Genomic DNA, 21,275 nt, shown 5'->3' with positions numbered 1-21,275 from the left:
ATCAATTAGAAACCTGAAAAAATTAATTTCAGTAAATCTGATACTTCTAAAACTATGCAATGTTTAAAAGAAAATATAATAAAAATAAAAATCAAAATCAAAATATTATCCATAAACAATATAAATTATGAAGTACAATTGACGAAAAATAAAGCAAAATCAATTAGAAACCTGAAAAAAAAAACTTTTGTAAGCAATTTTACGGGTTAACATTATTTGATAGATTTATAAGTTTCTAAATAAAAATTAACATGAAATAATATTAAATTGACATACCATCATGACACGAAGTAGTCAGAAAATGGAATGCTCCTGAATACAATCGGTCTCCTAACTCATCACTACCAATCTGGCAAATACAAAAAATAAATAATTGTAACAGTTTATATACTTAAAAATTTGTATTTGAAAAGAAAGTAGATTAAAATTACGTACCGTGACTACGAAATATTCTGAAAAACTTGTTTGTAGACAACATTCAATGTTTTTGTGTGCGTTTTCCCTTCTTTACCAGTTATTAGAATTTTTAATCCAGATCTTGACTTAACTCTTGAAAGTGCAACGTAGAACTGACCATGAGAGAACACTGCCTAGGCAGAAACAACCCAACATTTTCCAGTGTTTGACCTTGACTTTTGTTGATGGTCATCGCGAAAGCCAAAGTAACTGGAAACTGTCTTCGACGCATTCTGAAGGGAAACTTTGTGTCATGTGGTGTGACAAACACTCTAGGGATCCAAACCGGATGTCCAGCAATTTTGTTTCCGGTTATAATTCTACCTTCTATCACATGGGGCAGTAACTGAGTAACAATTAGCCTAGTACCATTACATAAGCCATCTGCAACATCCATGTTCCGAAGACACATGATAGGAGCACCAACCTTGAGCTTCAAACAATGTCTAGGCAGTCAAGCCACTTTAACACTGTTCAAAAACTCTGCAGGATATACTACATTTTCTTCTATGTCAACATCGGATGGGATAATACTGTCAGAGCTAAGGTAAACCTTCTCTTCTCCTGAAAGCATATGTAAATCCTTTTGTTTAGTGATATGTAAAAAGTTAGTTGAACATAAGAATAAATGATAAAACATGTTACCTGGCAACTGCGAAAGCATGTAATCATTTATTTTATCCACTTCATCATTTGTGGGAGTAAGAATGGCTCGATGTCTATACAAATCCTTTTCTGTCGAGGTTTGAAAAGCTTGTCCATAAACCTCTTTTGCCATAGTCTCAATAGGATCTTCTCCACTATTTTGTATCAGCAAATAAAAAGGGATGTCAATCTCAACTTGACCGTCGTTAGGCAAATTTATTTTTCCATCTCCAATATCCAAAATCCAGTTTGAGAAGGATTGAAGCTCTTTTGCTGCATCATCAGTAAGACCAGCCAGCAATCTCATGTTTTTTGTTAGCTTCAAAACTTTGCAGTGCTCCCAAAGATATGACGAATTCAGAGCCGCCAAAACAGTCTCTGCTCTACCACCTCCAGGTATAACCGGTAAAATCTGTCTGAAATCTCCACCGAAAACAACAACTTTACCCCCAAAAGGTATGTCTTCAGAAGATCTTATAAAATCACGCATAGTGCGATCCAACGTCTCGAAACAGTGTCTGCTCATCATAGGCGCCTCATCCCATACAATTAACTTTGCCGCTTTAACTAATTCTGCACGATCTGATCCTGGCTCCATTTTCTTGCAAGTACTGAATTCGTCTGCATCTATCGGAATACCAAATCTGGAATGTGCGGTTCTACCTCCTTCCAACAACAATGTTGCAATTCCACTTGATGCGGTATTTAGAAAAATCATACCTCTAGATAGGATCGCTGATGAGAGTGCTCTGTATACAAAGGTTTTTCCTGTGCCTCCATAACCATAAAGAAAGAACACTCCACCGCTATCATTTAAAACTGCATCCAGAATCTGTTCGTATACCCCTCTTTGCTCATCTGTTGTCATCGCCATAAGTCTTTCATTTTCCTTTAGCTGATCTTCCACAACATATTTAAGCTCATCATCTATAAGGCGATTGCCGTTGTAAGAGCCAAAATCTTCTGGTTTTGGCATGTGGGGCCATTTCTTGAGGCTACGACCATTGCTGAGCAAATGATTTTCGATCTCAGTAAGAGCAATATTTTTGATCTGCTCTATGGTCAAGTTCATATCTGCAAGTTTGATAATTTTATTAAATTAACATAGACATTCTTACAATAAAAAAATTTAATTAGACAAAACTCACCAGGTCGTCCAGTTTCTCGCCGCTTCTTGTAAAGAATATCGTCGGTAAGATACTCCCAAGTAGCTTCCCACACAACATGAGGCTGAGACAAAGATTTGGAAACCAACATTCTCGCAAAAAGCTTCCTGGCATACGTGGCAGAACTACAGTCACTGGCATCTTTGATAGCTTCTATGAATTCCTTGTCATCATCCATCAATCCCAACGCATAGCAAGCATCTTCGTATGTAGGATATAAAACACCATCAACTGTTCTTATATCCTCGTATGATGTCGGCCCTCTTACCCAATTTAGCAATACTCTTAAGAAATATAGCTCATCACCTGATGGCTGAATATGCGCAATCCTCCCTATCGCAAAGCCTCGTTTCCGTGGTACCCATTCTCTCGTACCTGATTTCCAAACGAATTTTGTTGGAAATTCGGCATATGCCAACTCTCTTGCCTCTGCGTATTTTCTGTTTGCTATGAACCAGGCCAAAAACATGGATTGGTTGACAGTCTTTTTGTTGAGAATACTCTCAATAGGTTCGTCTTCATCAAAAAATACCAGTTCCTGATCCGGAAGATGAAAGCCAAGTTTCTCTACAGAAGTAGTACGGAAATGTGTAGGAAAAGCAAGAATCCGCCACAACGACTCGCATGCAGTAATATATCTAATTAAGAAATACGAAAACATAAATTAGTAAAGATGAACATAGACCTTAAAATGTAAAAGACAGATAAACTCTATTTGTTAATAATGTATTTATTTTATTGTAAGCAATTGAGTTATATAAATTTCATCTATGCTATTATATATTTTGTAAAGCTTATACATATATATTTGTACTAATAGTAATATATTATTGATGTATTTTCGTTTCCTTTGCAAAGACATAGCGTAGAATACAAATTTTGATTTATATCTATTATTAATAAATTATAAATGAAAATAAAAATCATATATACAAAAACATATAGTAAAAATTCTGGAAAAAATTGTATATTATAACATCCAACGAATATAGTATATGATATTATTGACTTAGAACTTGAGTGTGACCATATATTTAACTAACTTGACGTCTTTCCTTTATTATCTTATTATATGATATTTTACATTTCCCCAAACTTGGATTGGAGAAATGAAGTTAATATATAAAGTTCAATATTCTAATTAGTATTAATTTATTGATCTTCTATGATTGATGAATTGCTTATAGAGTTTCTACTGAATTTTTAATATATTGTTATAAATTTATAGAATTTAGTAATTTGTAGATACTAACACGAATTGGTTTAAATATAATAATACCTGCAGTCGTAATATGTTTTGATTTCGTCAATGACGCCATCTTCATCTTCTTTATCCATTGCAGCTGAGGCATAATCAGGTCCCTTATGGATATATTTGAAAAGATACTTAACAGCTCGTGTTTGGACGCACCACTCGACATTCATATGCGCGCGATATCGAAGCATGAGGTCTCTGTTGTATGGTACAATAAATCCATTGTCTAATCTGATTCCATTTTTCTCAATGAACCTACCATCAATCCGGCGCATGTAAGCTGGAAATCCATTTGCGTCAATCGATGTCCTGATGTTGAGAGGTTTCGGAAACATCTTAGAACATTTACCGTTAACCATACATACATTATCCTTCTTTGCTGCACCGCAAGGACCATGCATCATACAATCCCCAACGATTACATACAGGTCTGGATCTACTGTCTTGTTTGGTATTTCAGCGGAAATAATCTTATCTATATCATCGGCTGTTGGAAATTTTGATCCTTTTTCCATGAAGACAAGAATATGAGCGTGTGGCATTCCTCTTTTCTGAAATTCAATCGTGTACATTACTGACAAAATAAAAATAAAATTTTTAGAAAATTTTTACAAACAAAATACTATCTACATTAGTTGTTTTGCTTAAACAATTAATATAAGCAACATGTAAAGGAGATTTACCTACAGCAACATGCCCAAATAAGGAGCCGTTCTTTTTAGTCAACTCGCCGATAAGATTATCGAGTTTCATCTTGAAAACTCTACACAATATTTCTGGTCTGTCTTCGGTGGTCAGGTTATATTTTTTCAGATACCTTGTAACTTCAGAGCATTTTGGATTGCACGTAAAAGTGATGAAAATATCTGGAAATCCATGGTATTTGCACAGAGCCATGGCATCATAGTAGTGCTGCTTCATATACCTTTTTCCCCCGGTGAAAGTTGCTGGAATGAAAATTCGGCTCCCTTGCTCAGTCATCTTAGCTCCAGCTCTTGTAGCTGCTTTCTGGATTTCAGCGTAACTACTTGACCGGAGCTTTTTCTGATTCAGCCACAAGTAACGCAGTCTACTCGATTCTATCATTGTGTAAGCGTCCACAAGGAACTGATGAAACAATCTGCCTGATCTTGTAATTGTAGGTGCTTCCCACCTCCTCTCTAAAATCCGAAATGCAAAGTACTCACGCATAGTTACATTCTTGCGTTTTCTCGCAGTGCTGTCTTCAAAACCAATAGGAATATTTAATCGAAAGCCACCCTCTCCATATGGAAACAATAGTGGATATTGCAGAGGCAAATACGCCGGATGTAATTCACTTATCCTTTGCAACTTTCCACTCGTACTCTCTAGAAAAATATCTCGTGTCTCCATATTTAAAAAAAAATCTCTAGGTATCAAAGCAGCCACTTCATTTGCAGTCGGCAGATTATGGGTCCGTCCATCAGATTGTCGAGTTTCAATCAATCTCATCCTATAACCTGTTGATCCTTCCACGTCGAATCTGTCTCTTGCAGACCTAAAAGCCTTGACATGAGGGTTACACTGATCTAACATATTCTTCAGAAGAAGAACAAGTGGTTCTGTTAGTTTCTTAGCAGCAGCTCTGTCAGACCTGCAAAGTTTTTTTTAATTTTTAATATAAGTTAACAAAACGTCGACCATACTACAGTCTGTACAATATAATCATAGTAAGTTCATATAATGAAGAAAATTACCCGGCATAAGCGTCAAGTCTATTTTTGATCTCATTTAAAGTATCAATGATATAGAGCTGGGAAAATTTCGGAGCTTGTCCAGGCTCGGGAACTATATCACCAATACGATGATAGTTCTCACCGGACATTCGGAAAACAAATGGTCCACGACCATTGTTAATAGAATGATCTATCTTCCCCCCAAGAGATGTGAAAGAGAACATCATATTGTAAGCCCGTATGATTAATGTTTGATTAAATCCCCAAAAATGTTTGATTAAATCCCCAAAAAATGTCTACAAAGTAGTAGTTATTACAAATAATAGTCTATTCTTTGCTATTACAAAGAATCGTCTGTATAGTATTAGTTATTAAGGAGAAAATCCGCTGCAAAGTCAAAATAATAATAATAGACAAATATATGGGCTTAAATAATATTCGGGCCTAATTTGGTTTTTAGCTTCGTATTACAAATGGGCTGAGATTGTATTACTACCAATAAAAGCCTAATAAGTGGGATCGGTTCGATAATCATTTTAAGATTAGTAAAACTTCGGTTACATTTTTTTGTTATTCGGTATTTCAAATGGGCTGAGATTGTATTTATGCCAATAAAAGCCTAGCAAAGGGGTATCGGTTCGATAATCATTTTACGAATGTAATGATTCTTAAACATTACCGATTGGCATAAATACAATCTTAAAATGTCAGAACCAACCAAAGAAATGGAGATCTGGTTTAGATTGGAACTTTTAAAAGTTTTAATCCAAACAAAAGCAAAAAAAACAAAGGTACTTAGACCAAATCTTAAACAAAACCAAAGACAAAGGTACTTAGACCAAATTAAAAAATGATGCAAAAACACAGCCATAACAATAGAAAGAACAATTTTTAAAAAAAGGGACAGATCACTCGCCCTTAAATTTCTTTTGAGAGAGTTTCTTGTTAACAGAGTGTTGATCCTTAAGGCAACTGTCTTCATCTTGTTCGCTTTTTCTTTTGGACAAAGGAGTTGCTGTAAAACCACCAGAACCAGAGGAAATATCATCTGCGGACTCCAACATTAGGACCTGCAAGAGACAGATTTAATCGAATCAATATTATGCTAATGTAACAATCCAATTATTCGCAATTATAAGCAGTGTAATACCGGTTTAGGAGGCAAATCAGCAAATTCCTCAACCATTTCACGGTCATCAGTAGCCAATCGAACAACATACTGAGAGCTCTTTCATTTGATGTTATCAGCATCAACTGAAATCTCAAAAAGGACTCTCTTACCAAAGAGATCGCTAACTGCTTTTGGTAAGAAGTCTTCATCTTCTTTCTACAATTACATAGAGATAACACAACGTTTCAATTTATGGTGTTAATTGATGTAAATAGGAATTACTAAAAGTACCTCGTCATAGAGTTCAGCGGTAGAATGACGCACAATTTGTTGAGCATTAGCATCAAACAAAAGAAAATTAGTCTCACCGCTGTCGTCCTTAACATGAGCAATTAATTTGAACCTGAAAACAAAAATAAATAAACGTCACAGACTATTTCCATGAGTATCTACCTAACTAAAATGTGTGTATATCTAACCCGCACAATACCTGGAAATGACATCACTGTGTTCTTTATCACATGTATTGCAGAAGAACAAGGGCCGTTCATTGTCATCAACTTTGGTTGTAGGCATCACTTTTTTGTTGTGGTATTTGCAACTTAAATATTGCCAGCCACGTTTAGTATCAATTGTTTCCCCTGTTCAAGACTACGCTAGGCGCTAGTCGGGCGGTCGGTGTGGGCCTAGCGAGTTATCGAAAAATCGGAGAGTACGCGGGGAGTACGCGGGGCCTAGTTTTATGTACTTTTTTACAATTGTCGGGTATATAGTGTTATATTTTCTAGTTTGTGAGAAATGTACAGGTATGTTATAGTAGTCTAGTGGTAAAAGTTCTAGACATCATCCTCATCACCCAGGTTAGAATAGCGCTTGCCTCATTTTGTTGTTGTTTTTTTTTTTTTTTTAATGAGTGGCATAAATGTAAATAACTCATCTTCTTCCCCCAAATTTTTTTAGGGTTTTCGACATCTCAAGCAATTTTCATGGCCGCCCACGTTCATTTTCCCCTACATCATCAAAGTTTTATGTGATTTCATATTGTTTATGTCCCAATTACATAAATCTACCACTAAACACACGATTTTGATCATTCAAAAAGAAAAAAAAAAAAAAAATTGCAGGCTCCGATTTTCTTGCCGACTATGGCGGAATCGCCACGGCCCACCACCGCCAAGCGCCTCGGTGGCGCGTAATCGTCCGATTTGGCCGCGTTTTCGAACAGGGATTGTTTCTATAGTCCCCAGAGTGACAAAAGTGCCAACCTATTCGTCAATGACAATATGTTAAAAGCATTGATAACTTATTTCTCATACTCATGTGTAAAAAATTAAAAAGTGAAGGGTGTAGTCTATATACCAGAGTACTATCAATGATCTCTCTTATGGCCAGCCTCTCATTAAGAACAAAAAACCTGGCACGAATAGATGTAGCAGTACCAACAGACCATTGGCTACTATCGTTGTTTGTAAGAGCAAGTGAATCATCAGGAAGACTGCCAAATCAAATAATCACACATAATTTAAAAACGTTTCAGTTAAAAATGACGTTCAAAAATTAAAATAAAAATCTAGATGTATTGAACTCCTCAATAGGTCTGGCACGTAAGACGCAGGAGACGTACCTTGCTTTGAATTCCTCAATAAATTCAAGTGTTGGGTTGAGCAAAATATGGGTTGAATTATACCCGCTAGATATGGAGTAAGCACCTACAAAGTATCTTGATCTTATTAATATGTTATGCGAGTAATAGTTTTCCACAAATTGAAACAATATTATATACTTTTCCACTCTTTAACAGAACAGAATCTGATATCACAAATAATCATGGTGGACATGTTACTCCTACTGTAATCGTATACTTGTTTAGCATAACAACCCCACAGAGTACACATCATCTTCACATTACTGTATAATATAAACTTAAGTTAAATATAGATTATAGATGTTTAGCTAGACAAATTATTACTACGATTAAGAACTTAGTCTTACTTTGGGTCACGCAACTCAATCAAGAGCCTCATGTTATCCTTTCCTTTTATTATTTTGTTTTCCAGAGATCCGAAGTTAACTATTTGGCCAACCACATCTACATAACAAAAACAAGCGTCAAATCAGGAACAAGTATAACAAAAGTGACAGACTCTTTAACTGTGTAAGAAACTGACTCACCAACCAAACAGCTATGATCAAGATTTCCACCAAGAATATCGGAGAAGTCCGCGAAATATTTTTTGGGAACTGCACTTGGAAAATCATCAGCTTTTCCAACAAATGTTGTTTGAAAGAAGCCAATTTTGTACGGATGTGGCGTTGTACGGTATTCATCAATAGCATCGTACACTTTGAACAACTGGACGACAATCGCATCTCCCTCGCATAGCTTGTCATCGAATTTTTTGATGAGTTGTTCACCAACTGAAGCATGAATTCTTGTCCCCTGATTGGTCATATAAAAGTAATGCGTCAGTACTCTATAAATGATAAGAGTTTTATAAACGCAGAATAAGTATATATCTCGAAATGAATAATAAACCATGCCAACAAAAAAATGCATTTGTGTGATTTATACTTACTTCTTTATCAACAAAAACCATTTCAATGGTGTTTCCTGATTCTTTGTTATAGTTTCTCCACAACCGAACAATCCTAACTTCAATACGCGACGTATCTTTACGGGGTTTTAATTCTCTAACATTAGAAACAATGTTTTTGGAGGCTCGCACCATTGCCATTGTTCTTGTAAGAGCAGAATGTTTGTATTTTAAAACCTTGGGTGTCTCCTATATATATAAAGTCGATTTATTTATCATATTAATGACTCCTAATAAATAATGAAATCGTTTAAAGAAAGATATAAATGTGTATTGTCAAAAAGTGATTTGCATATGTTATGATTTTAACTTGCGCAAGTAATGTAATAAATATGATATCAACCGGCGCAAGTTTACCGTGTGAATAATAAGGAAAGTTATTAATATTTGTATTTGTTAACAATTTTGCGCAAGTCTAAACTAAATATCTAATTATTATTCCCCTAGTTATATATATGGGCTTAACTAAATCGACAATAATTTTGGGCTTTTCTATATAGGCTAAAGACATATTTTCTCTCCTAAGATAATTAAAGCTAATTAAGAAGATATGAGTCAAATATTACCTCATTCTCAGCTTCATCTCAGCTAGTGAAAATGTGGGAACCGAAGCTACATACAGAATCTTCAAGCGCCTGGCTATTTATAACCAGTGCAAAGAATATAAAAGGACATGCAATTAGGTTTGCAACAGACTGACTAAATAAGTAATGTGAAGCTCTTAATCTTGCTAATGAAACAGAAAACCAAACTTGAAAATCTCAGCAATTTCCCACAGCCTGAATCACAAACCAATCTATCACTGTCTAAATGCTTGTTGAGTTAGTAAGGAGAAGAGAATCTTACATTTCTACTTCAAAGGTTCACATCAGGAGACAGTCCGCGAAAATACTTCTCTTCACGTGGCAATTAGTTCGATGCTCAAGCTGAATGTTAAACCAGTTTAAGAGAATCAATAACTCAACAGCAGGAAACAGATAGGTAGAAAAACTTCAAAAGACCTTAATAATACCTGGTCAACGAAGTTGTTTAACGATTATGTATGTAGCTTCTTCAACCTTTCGATCTCTGCAGATTAATCACTCAATTAGATACAAAGTATCAAAATGTTAATAAGCAGATCGTAGTTTCTATCTTACAAATTAAATCGGATGGTGAGTAAATCTTAATTCAATCTCAGCTGACGATAATCGCTATCGAATCCAATCAGAGAAACCAAAAACTCTGTATATTCCGAGAGTATCGACAAACTTCACCTCGTCGATCTGATCGATGGTGGAGAGAAAGAAACTCATCTGCTCGTCGCTTCTTGCCGCCATTGATCTGATTGAGTCTTCAGAGTGTCGAGAAGTAAACCCATCTGCTCGGACCGTCTTCATCGGTTTCAAACTCATCTAATACGCGATTGAATAAAAAAAAAAGAAGAAGAAAATTCGGAAAAATACGACGGCATTTTCCACTTCTCGTACGCGAGTGAATAAAAAAAAAATCTAAAAAATCAACCAGTAGAATTATAAGAATTTTTCTGAGAAGCTCTCTGTGATTGCCACGTCAGCAGAAATCACTAAAGGGACTTCTCTTTTAATGTATAGGGGATTGTGTTAACGTTAATTAAGCGGAAATTAAAGAGTTGACTGGTTCTTATTGATGTGGGGCATCCATACCCCGCAGCATCACGAAAGGCAACGTAGCTTTGAGAACATATTAAAATAACAAAAAAATTTCAATTTAAGATTTTACTAATGTATGAAAACCAGAAAATCACTGGAAGCAAATCACATTGTTTACTACAGTTTTTTTTTTTTTTTTGTAGTAACTAGTTATTCATTTCTTACATGAACAAGTTATTCATTTTAAGTGTTCATGTATGAAGTAAAGTTTAGAATCCAAAATAGTCTTCAGCGAAATGGTCAAATATATTCTCCTCAATTATGTTTATTGTCATGGTCTAACGTTAGTTTGTGATTATATGATATTATATTATATATACCACATCATCTGCAAATTTATTATATAATTGCTTCTCCCTATTATGAAAGTTATTAAACATCACTATAGATGTATGAATTATATTTGTGTGTGTTTTGGCGTCACGCGTACTATACTACCATCCATTATATGGGTACTAAGTGTAAGACATTGAATTATAGAATTTAAACATATGAAATGACCTTAATGAGATCAATTTAGTCAAAATTAGCCATGAATATACTTATATTTTACTCGGTTACAAAAGTTACTCAAGTCACCTGACCCAATTTCTAGAATTGTGTATTCACTATGAGATATGGAGTAATTTGTATTAAATTAAAAAAACTTTATTATAAAGTTATGAATTTGATTGTTGTAAGGAAATTTTTTTTTGAACTTGTGATTTTAAATTGTATTTTAAAATATAGTGTTACTAAATTTTTTGAAATAATAAATTTTATGAGATTTATATGACTGAAGTTTTTGAAGTAATGGAGTTAGTTGTAAATTTGAAGATATAAATCTTATGGTTTATTTGTGAATGAGTAATGTTTTAATTAAAATTATTTTATTAATTCACACAAACTTCTTATGAATACCTATTAGTTTATGTTTATTAATTCAAAAAGCATGATAAAATATTATTTATATTTTAAAATTTTTAAATCAAACATCAAATTATTTATATATGACAAAAAAATTTCATTAAAACATATATATATGTTTATTATTGTGTTGAAATTTAAGAACACTTACATATTAGAAATATTTTAGAAAATATCTTAATACAAATTTTTTACTTGATTAATATTTAATTATAAATTATATAATCTTAATTTTAAATTTTTATAATAGAAAATATTATTTTAAGATAACAATATAATATATAAGAATTATATTTTTTAGACTTATATTAATAATATAAATTCGTTTTTAATTATATATAAAAATTAATTAAAGATATTATTGACTTTAACGTGATAGCTCGAATGTAAAAAATTACTTCGCAAATAATCTTACTGATATTTTTAATACTAAATTGAATGCATCCCTAACTAATATACAACCACCCTAATTTTAGTTATTCTATTCATTCCTATCAAATCATTTAAAATGTGAGTTAGAAAGGCTATTTCATTTTTTAAAATATTATATTTTCTTGTTGAAAGAATAGTGATTGTATACGAAAACACATGGCAAACATACCAGAGGAGCTAATATATAATATGTAAAAAAATATTTTTAATTATAATATGTAGTTTACCAAAAAAAAACTATGTATACCACTAAGATCTAGAATTGGTGGTTCCTTGTTATTTCCAAATATTTTTTAATTATTTTATTTTTATAGTGTCATTTTCATTTTCGGTCAAAATCATGTCGTCTTCCACTCGATGGATCTTGGCAGTTTCTTTTTTTATGAATTGGCAGTTTCTTTTTTTATGAATAACTTATTTTATTTATGTTTGCTACAACTTTCACTTTTGTGTTAATCTTTCATTTGTTAAAAAAAGAATTTCGTTTCATTAATCTGTTAAAATCATGTCGTCTTCCACTCGATGGATCTTGGCAGTTTCTTTTTTTATGAATTGGCAGTTTCTTTTTTTATGAATAACTTATTTTATTTATGTTTACTACAACTTTCACTTTTGTGTTAATACATCTTTCATTTGTTAAAAAAAAAGAATTTCGTTTCATTAATCTGTTAAAAAACATTTAATTTGCAAAACAGAACAAAAAGGCATCTCAAAATGTTTAAATCGCAGGAATTAATTCATTCAAAACAGGTTTCGTTTTTTTTTTTTGGTTAAAATGTTGGTTTCATCTCATTTTGCTTAGTATACATTTTCGTTTCTTAATTATTTGTAATCTAATCTTCTCGTTATTTCTTAATTATTGGTTGTTGAACTATATCCCCTCTGTTGAAAAATCAGTTATAATTTATAAAATGTAGAATTGTTTCTATTAGTTAGTATTAAGACCATACGACGAATAGACGAGTTAGCTAAGATTGTAATAATAAAAGATTATAAATATGTACGAACCCTTGTTAGAATGTCGAATATATTGTTGTTGATTATTTCCCAATTAATTGGAAACAAGTACTGTAATTGTCTTCGCGTCCAAATTTCACCCAAAACAATCTTGCCTAACTTGTCATCATATGATAAAAACTAAAGAATTAGTACTTTAAATAATTTAATTGTTTATATCAATTGTACCGGTTCATTCGTGTGTTATATTTCACCTTCTCCACCTATTGCTACATAACACATAACCAAAATTTAATAACTAGAAAAAATGATAAAATTTCTTATAATTACAATTATCGATATATGTGATCACGTAAGTCAACATATTAAATATTTTTTTTAATTTTTTTATAACCGTTGAGATTCCGAAGATTTTATAGTCTTAAAAGACTAATCCCACGAGGCCTTAAAATGTTACCCAAGTCCGACAAATTATTTCATGGCAATTAACTGTATCACGTCTCTTTAAAATGTTAATGGTCGTATCGTATCTTTAAAAAATTTCACGAAATAATTACGTGAATATTTAAAACCACTAAACAGTTTCCATGAAATCTACCATGTACATTACCCCACTAGTTATTCGTGCATACATGATTAAAAGATGTTTTAGCAAACAAATTACACGTGTATAGTTTTTATTTAGATCGGATTAAACACGATCAATCCGTCAGAAGCACGTTGGAAAGTTATGCATGCATATATGGTTTGATATATTTACTTACTTTCATGGAATATTTTCAATATGTTTGGTAATTTTATTTTTTCTCTACGTACGTATTTAAGCTTAACAGAATGCACGCAAAATATTTAGTAAAAAAAAATATACACAAAATATTTGAATCTCGAGATATAATTAGATACAAAGATGCTGAAATTCATACTTAATTAGTTTAGATCTCTTCGAATTCACAAAATTGTGTAGATGTTTTTGCAAAACGCAACAAGGTCTGAGCATTCAGTAATATTATAAATACTAACTGTAGAAGATATTTTGATATATGCTATCCCAATATTCCAAATAACATCATTATAATTATATGCATACTAGCTGGTTCACCCGCGCTTTTGTGCGGACATGATATTTACGAAAAACTAAAGTATAATTAGTTTGGTAATATTTTTATTAGTTTTAGCTTTTATTTTTTTGTGTATTTTATTTGTTATTTTAATTATAATTATAATTTATGGACTGTTTAGTTGCTTTGTTTGAATTTACAAAGCATTCACCTTCGTCACAATATTTTTCTGAAATTGTATAGTAGTTTAAATTTGGTAAAATTAATTTATTTTTGCTAATGTTGATAATTATTATTGTAGTATCAGATTTTGATTACTTTGGTTAATTATTTGAGTTTTAATAAATTTGTGTAAACCCACTAATCATTTAACAGTTCATAAACTAATAAAATCTAATAATTGAGAAAAAAATATAATCCTCAAATATTTACAAAACCTCATACTATTCACTTTGATCAATCCTCAAATATTTACAAAACTCCAATGCTATTTACTTTGATCTTGCATGATCAAATAGAGAAAATACAACGGATCAAGAAGTGTTATTAACATTCTCGATCATGCATATTCCCGGAACTCTAAATATAATGACAGATAGTCTTGCAGATGATGCTCGAGTACAGACGTCCTAATTTGTTTTCATAGATTTAGAGTGTCATGTTTTGTTAGCAGAATCTTAATCAAATTTGTTTATGCTGATACTAAAAAAAGATTCTAACAATTGATATATGCCATCCCAATATTCCAAATAACATCGTTCCTCCTTTTTCTTCGCGAATAACATGTGGAGTGGAGGTAGCCTAGGCGTTCATCGAGCAAGCTACCTTCGCCTACCTCCCATCTAGAAGCGGCAAGTAAGAGCTGGTAAGCATGGTAACTGTATCGGCTAAGGGGCCGGCGCTCCGCGTTCTATCTAGGTTTCGCTCTGACCTTCCTCACTGATGATATTACTGAAGAACGTCTTTATCAGAATATTTTTGCTTCTCATTTCGGGCAATTAGCAATAATTTTTGTGTGGACTTCCGAAAATTTGTTTCATGTTATAATTATATGCATATGGGTGATATTTTCCATGGTAATATAATATTTTATTAAGGACTGATATTAGTGAGTTCTAGTGTGGGACGAATATGCTATCGTGGACTGGCAAAGTCCAAATCAAGAAGAATAAAATAAGCAAAAATTGAGCATTGATGTATGTTTCTTATGAATCTTGATTCTGTTTGTTTGACAATAAAATTTATAAAAAAACAAAATTTTATTTTAAAAACATCAATATTGCTTCATCATCTTGTGAGCCCCACACAACGGACCCAATGTCTTTGCTGACATGGACAAAGCAGAACCATCCACCTGTTAGTCGTCAAATACGAAGAAATCTTGACGGTTTGTTAATTGGCGGAAGCCAAGGGCCACCGATGATCAGTCTGCGCTAAGTAAATGACATATATATCCTTAGTTCATTGTTTCAGTTTAATTACTTTTATTTAAATGTTTTTAAACTTCAGGTTGAAGAAAAGAGAGAAGAGAATCTAAAAATATCGACCGTTGAAAGTACGAAGACAGATTATTTGAATAAATAAAGTATTTTAACTCCATAACCAGGTGTCCAATAGATACAACGGCAATGATGAACACCGAGATTTATAATCTATTTGCGATAGTGATTAATCCTACTTTTCATGATTAGCTTTTAAGCACTTACTAGTGGAATACTAATTGTGATATCGACCTCAGATATTTTTTCTAAAAGAATAGATATTCTAATTCTCCTAAGTAAATATTTTCCTCATAAAGTTGAATATAATTAAAACGAAGTACTAAACAAATACTGTCGCTAATACTGTAATACGTATCTTTGGGCCAACACATCCACGATATGGTTCATATAAGTTTACGATGAATCAAGACCTTTGTTTCTGTTGGCTAGATGTAGAGGTAACTGCAAAATACAACTTTGGAGCATTATATATAATAAGAATAGTTTTCCAACTCTATTGATCTGCAAAGGAAACTATATAATCGATATAATAATTGAGAAGGGTTGTTGAACTTAGAATATATAAGGTGTTACGGGTAGGAGTGGCCATTTCGGTTTAATCACGAGTTCGGTTTGGGTTTGGGTTTGGGTTAGGGTTATTTGGTCTAACAAAACTTGAACCAAAATTAACCCAAATTAGTATAGTTTGGTTTATGTTCAGTTTGGTTCGGTTTTATTTCGGTTCGGTTTGTGTTTGGTTTGGTTTTACTTCAGTTTGGCTTGTGTTTGGTGAATTTAATTTGGTTTTGTTTGTATTTTTCAGTTAAATTGAATTGATTTTTTAGTTATGTTATAGTTCCATTACAAAAATATGATTTATAAAAACATAAACAAACCATCATTTAATACTAAATCATTATTTCCTTCATATTTAAACGTAAAATCAAACATCACAATAAATATGTAAAAAATGTAATTCAATAATTTTAAATTATTATCTTCAAACATAATATAAATATGATAAAATAATTTTTTTGATGTTAATGTATGAGATTCATATTCATATTCTTTTATTTTATTTTTAGTTGTGTTTATTCTATTTATTTAAAAGTGAAATGTATAAAATTATGTTAAGTTGTTTAGGCTAAAAGGTTAACTATATTAAATTTTAATATTATTGGTATATATATAATTAATCTAATTAAAGAAAAAATACTTCGATTTTTTGGTTTGGTTCGGTTTAAAATCAAACCAAACCGAACCATTTAGGTTGATAAAATCTTGAACCTGGTTAAACATATACTTTGGTTTGGTTTGGATCGGTTTGGATTCCGTTGGATCGGTTTGGATCTGGTTGGGTCGTTTTTTTGGCACATCCCTAGTTACGGGTTGCTCAAAAAAGGTGTTATGGAAAATCTCCACATGCATAATATGCAAAATTAATATAAAATATGAAATTATGGTTGAAGAATTTGTGATAACCTTTTCTTTTCGACTAAACAATTCATTATTTTTATTACTTTTGAATATTAAACTTGTTTGTAAAATATAAGCTCATATACTATCTCTTTATGTTATCATGTTTTAAGAAATTGATTCCATTGTTAATTTATAAATATTGAGCTTTCCAATTCTCATAATTGATTTATCAGTCATCAAGTTATCTGTAATCAATTATATACTAGGTGTTTTGCCCGCACATGCGAGTATAATCTTTTTACGGATACAATAAAATAAGTTTATGTTTTATTTATTCAAAAATATTTATTGTTTATGTTGTCAAAAATTTTAAATCAAACATCAAACTATTTATATATGAAAAATTTTTCACCAATATATATATATATATATATATATATATTATGTTATTAAAATTTTAAAAAGACTCACGTATAGAAATATTTTAGAAAATCTCTATAGAAATATTTTTTTTGTCTAATTAATTATTTTATAAATCATTTTTTTAACTTTATAGTAGAAATATTATTTCCGGATAACAACACAATATATATAAGAATTATCTTGTTTTAAAGAATGTTTTTATTTTTGACAATTTTATTATATTAGTTCCTAATGAATTATCTAATATAACATATAAATTTGATATTGTTGATGCAAAATTTGTTTTTAATTAATTATATAATAAGTTATATATAAAAATTCATTAATGGTATCATTGACTTTAGTTGCTTTAACTTTTAACGTGAGAGCTCAAATCCAAAAAAATCACTTTGCAAATAATAGCATAGATAGTTTTTAAAATTAATTTCAATACTGGCTATTGTTTAGAAATATAACCAATTTACACAAAATTTCAAAAATGTTAATTTTCAATCAAGAGAAGATATGGAATGTGGAGCAGTCAGTACTACATGTGATTGTGCATGATAAATGTTAATTTTCAATCAAGAGAAGATATGAAATGCGGAGCAGTCAGTACTAAATGTGATTGTGCATGATAACAATATTGTGTTTTGTTAATATATTTGTATCAATTTATACTATTAAAGCAAAATCTTTACTAGGATTATGTCCTTGATTTACCAATTTATTTACAATGGCATGCCACTCATTAATTTTAGCTTCCAATAGTTAATTAAAATCATTTTCTATATTTTCTACTTTTCTAAGTTGGAATTGCCGAGGAGCAGGCAGTAAATGTACTATAAGCTACCTCAGAGAGATATGACATAAACATAGACCAGATTTCTTATTTTTATCTGAAACAAAACATGAGTTAGAGTTTGTACAAGACTTTCAATCACACTTTGGATTTAAGAACATGGTTACGGTGGAACCAATTGGACGAAGTGGTGGACTGACTCTTTTCTATAATAATGAATATCAAGTCAAGATATTATATTCAAGTAACAAAATGATAGATGTGGAATCAGTGGTTCTTGGAAAAAAAAATTTTTAAAAAAATTTTTGTGTACGGAGATCCGGTTCAAAAATTAAGGGAACAAGTGTGGGAAATATTGACAAGATATGGGCTTTCGAGATCGGAACCCTGGTTTATTATTGGTGATCTCAATGAGATTACTAGAAAATCAGGAGAAGGATGGAGGTTCTTTAAGGAGTGCAGACTCGTTTGTTCCTTTCAACAATATGATTAGAAACAGTGGCTTACTAGAATTTCCGTCGCGGGTAAATAAACTGTCATGGCAAGGAAGACGAGGGAAAGGGGCAGTAACAGTTAGATGTCGTCTTCGAGCGCTGGCAAATGAAGATTGGCATACATTGTTTCCATTTTCTTACACAAAATATCTCGGGATGGTAGCATCTGACCACCGACCAGTGGTAGCCTATATGGAAGATAAAGTGGTCAGAAGGAAAGGACAGTTTCGGTTTGATAAGCGTTGGATAGGCCATGAAGGTCTCTGGTCCGAGGATAATGAAGCACATATGGGGAACATTGTAGGAAAAATTAGTAAATGCCGTCATGAAATTGCTAAATGGCGAAAAAACAATCCGCCGTATGGGAAGGAAAAAATAAATGACCTTCAAAAAGCTTTCGAGGAGGTGCAGACTGATAATAATAGAACACATGAAGAAATTATAGAGGTATCCCAGAAACTACAAGACGCCTACAAGGATGAAGATGATCATTGACATCAGAAGAGTCGAAACGTGGTATACGGCAGGAGATCTTAATACAAAATTTTACCATGCTTTGACGAAACAACGAAGAGCTCGGAACATGATTGTAGGGTTACACGATGAAGCTGGCAATTGGATAACAGAAGATAAGGGAGTTGAAAAGTGGCAGTGGATTATTTTGATGAATTATTTACTACTACTTCCCCATCGGAGTTTGATAGCTTTGTGACAGAAATAGCACTGGGCATTACGCCGCAGATGAATCAACGGCTGTTGCGGATTGCGACAGAAGAAGAGGTTCGGCAAGCTTTATTTATGATGCATTCGAAGAAGGCTCCGGGCCCGGATGGGATGGGATGACAATTCTTTTCTTTCAACATTCTTGGCATATAATAAATGGCGATTTGGTGGAAATGGTGAATAATTTCCTGGTCTCGGGAGTATTGATCCAAGGTTAAATATTACTAACATTTGTATGATACCAAAGACGGAGAGACCCACAAGGATGACGGAATTACGGCCAATAAGTTTATGCAATGTAGGGTATAAGATAATATCGAAGGTGTTGTGTCTAGGCCTGAGACTTATTATCCGAGATCCGGATTCGATCCGAAATCCGCTCCGGATCCGCTCCGAAAATAGGATATCCGGGGTGTCCGGGTCCGAATCCGGATAGTAAAATCTTAGATCCGTCCAAACCGAATCCGGATCCGGATATCTTAATTTTTAGGTCTGGATATCCGGATCCGGATCCGTATTTTTAAAACACATTAATTTTTTAAATTTAACTTTGGAAGGTTTTGATGGACTGATGGGCGCCCGAAACGTCCGTGCTTATCTTTCATCTCTTCATGCAGAGGTGGAAACTTTAGTTTGGGCAATGGAGTGCATGCGGAATTTACGTCAAACATTCGTCACATTTGCAACGGATTGTTCTGAATTGGTGAAGATGGTTTCGGAACCAGAAGAATGACCAGCTTTTGCAAGTTATTTGGAAGATATCAAGATCCTCAAGGAAAGTTTTGTAAGCTCAGAGATCATTCATGGATCAAGGACGCAAAATACTAAGGCAGACAACCTCGCACGCAGTGCTAGGAAACATCCGCTTTTTGTTGTTCACATGGATACGGGCACCCGACATGGTTGACAGAGTCTGTTTGAGTCTGTTTAAGCTGACTACAAAAAAAATACGAAAAATATCAAACAAGATTTACCTACAATCACCCGGCTCTATAATTTATTTTCATTAATAGTAGTCACATAAAGTAAGAGAATAAGAAAAAATTACATCTATGGACATTTTCTCACTTTCCATTTACAAGATGAGACACTTCTTGAATGATACACACTTTTTGTGTGTGCTTTGTCCCTTATACCTCTATCTACAAATTGTTTCCTTTATCCTAACTAAATGATATTACGTAACTAGAAAATCAGAAAACAAGTAAAAAAGTAATAAACTGGTTATTACCCACGTGCTTTATACTCTCTCGATCTCGAGTTTCGAATTTCAAAATCACTTCCCAATTTTGTAACCCTAATTGCGATGATTGACTATCATCCTCTTTCTGTCGTCGAAGAACAAGAAGAAATCTGAGGCGAAGAACATGAAGAAATCTGGTGTACTCTATGGTGCTACAGCTGCTTGGGTTCTCTCAAAATCAAACTCGAGTCCAAGTCTCCGCCGTGATTCAAACTCGAGTACTACAGCTGCTTGGGTTCTTTTATAGTTCTCTTTAGTGCAAATGAACAAATATATAGACCAAACTTCTAAACACATCCTAAAATCATGAGATATCATTATTTTGTCAACATTTACCTTTACCACATTTTTCAAATCCAAAAATCTCTATCCACAATTTTTCGATGTCCACGCAAATTCTTATAAATGTTAAAATATAATATATTTATATTAAAATGGATCTCAAAACATATAAAATACAAAATTATGATTTATAATAAAAATCAAAAGTTTTTTTTTAGGTGTTATCCAATTTTAAGTTCTACACAATGTACATGTACACAATTTTCGCATCAACATTTACGGTGTCCATGTCCACGAAACACAATTTCAGTAAATTATAATTTAAAATTTTAATAAAATATTTAACTATATCTATATGGATATCAAAATGAAAATAAAAAAATATGCATTTTATACATATGTTATATACGAATTTACATATTAGAAAACAAAAATAAGGTATAAAATATGTTGGGATGAAAACTTTAAACAAATAATAAAAT

At 32.4% G+C, this 21,275-nt stretch overlaps 2 protein-coding genes across 2 annotated transcripts; both read right to left on the bottom strand.

The window, feature by feature from the left end:
• Window positions 1-207: 207 nt before the first annotated feature.
• Window positions 208-3,428, bottom strand: LOC106369938. Its single transcript, XM_048758780.1, has 2 exons — window positions 2,250-3,428; window positions 208-2,175 (listed from the first exon to the last, which is right to left on the bottom strand). The coding sequence occupies exons 1-2, from the start codon at window positions 2,926-2,928 to the stop codon at window positions 911-913; spliced, it is 1,944 nt and encodes a 647-aa protein (XP_048614737.1). The 5' UTR covers window positions 2,929-3,428; the 3' UTR covers window positions 208-910.
• A 2,699-nt stretch (window positions 3,429-6,127) lies between these two features.
• Window positions 6,128-9,065, bottom strand: LOC111209579. The gene is made up of 9 exons (XM_048757450.1): window positions 8,907-9,065; window positions 8,503-8,770; window positions 8,323-8,419; window positions 7,690-7,825; window positions 7,471-7,595; window positions 6,622-6,733; window positions 6,493-6,546; window positions 6,370-6,447; window positions 6,128-6,289 (listed from the first exon to the last, which is right to left on the bottom strand). The coding sequence occupies exons 1-9, from the start codon at window positions 9,063-9,065 to the stop codon at window positions 6,128-6,130; spliced, it is 1,191 nt and encodes a 396-aa protein (XP_048613407.1).
• Window positions 9,066-21,275: the final 12,210 nt, after the last annotated feature.

Source organism: Brassica napus, chromosome C5, assembly GCF_020379485.1.
Source record: "Brassica napus cultivar Da-Ae chromosome C5, Da-Ae, whole genome shotgun sequence".
In the NCBI taxonomy this organism is placed as follows: Eukaryota; Viridiplantae; Streptophyta; class Magnoliopsida; order Brassicales; family Brassicaceae; genus Brassica; species Brassica napus.
This window is presented reverse-complemented; position numbering and strand designations above follow the sequence as displayed.

Coding starts and splice junctions, on each gene's coding strand:
- LOC106369938 (XM_048758780.1), bottom strand. CDS start 2,928: ATGTTTTCGTATTTCTTAATTAGATATATTACTGCATGCGAGTCGTTG. Junction 2,176..2,249: donor GCGAGAAACTGGACGACCTG/GTGAGTTTTGTC, acceptor TCAAACTTGCAG/ATATGAACTTGACCATAGAG.
- LOC111209579 (XM_048757450.1), bottom strand. CDS start 9,065: ATGGCAATGGTGCGAGCCTCCAAAAACATTGTTTCTAATGTTAGAGAA. Junction 8,420..8,502: donor TGATCATAGCTGTTTGGTTG/GTGAGTCAGTTT, acceptor TTTGTTATGTAG/ATGTGGTTGGCCAAATAGTT. Junction 7,826..8,322: donor ATTGAGTTGCGTGACCCAAA/GTAAGACTAAGT, acceptor TTGATTTGGCAG/TCTTCCTGATGATTCACTTG.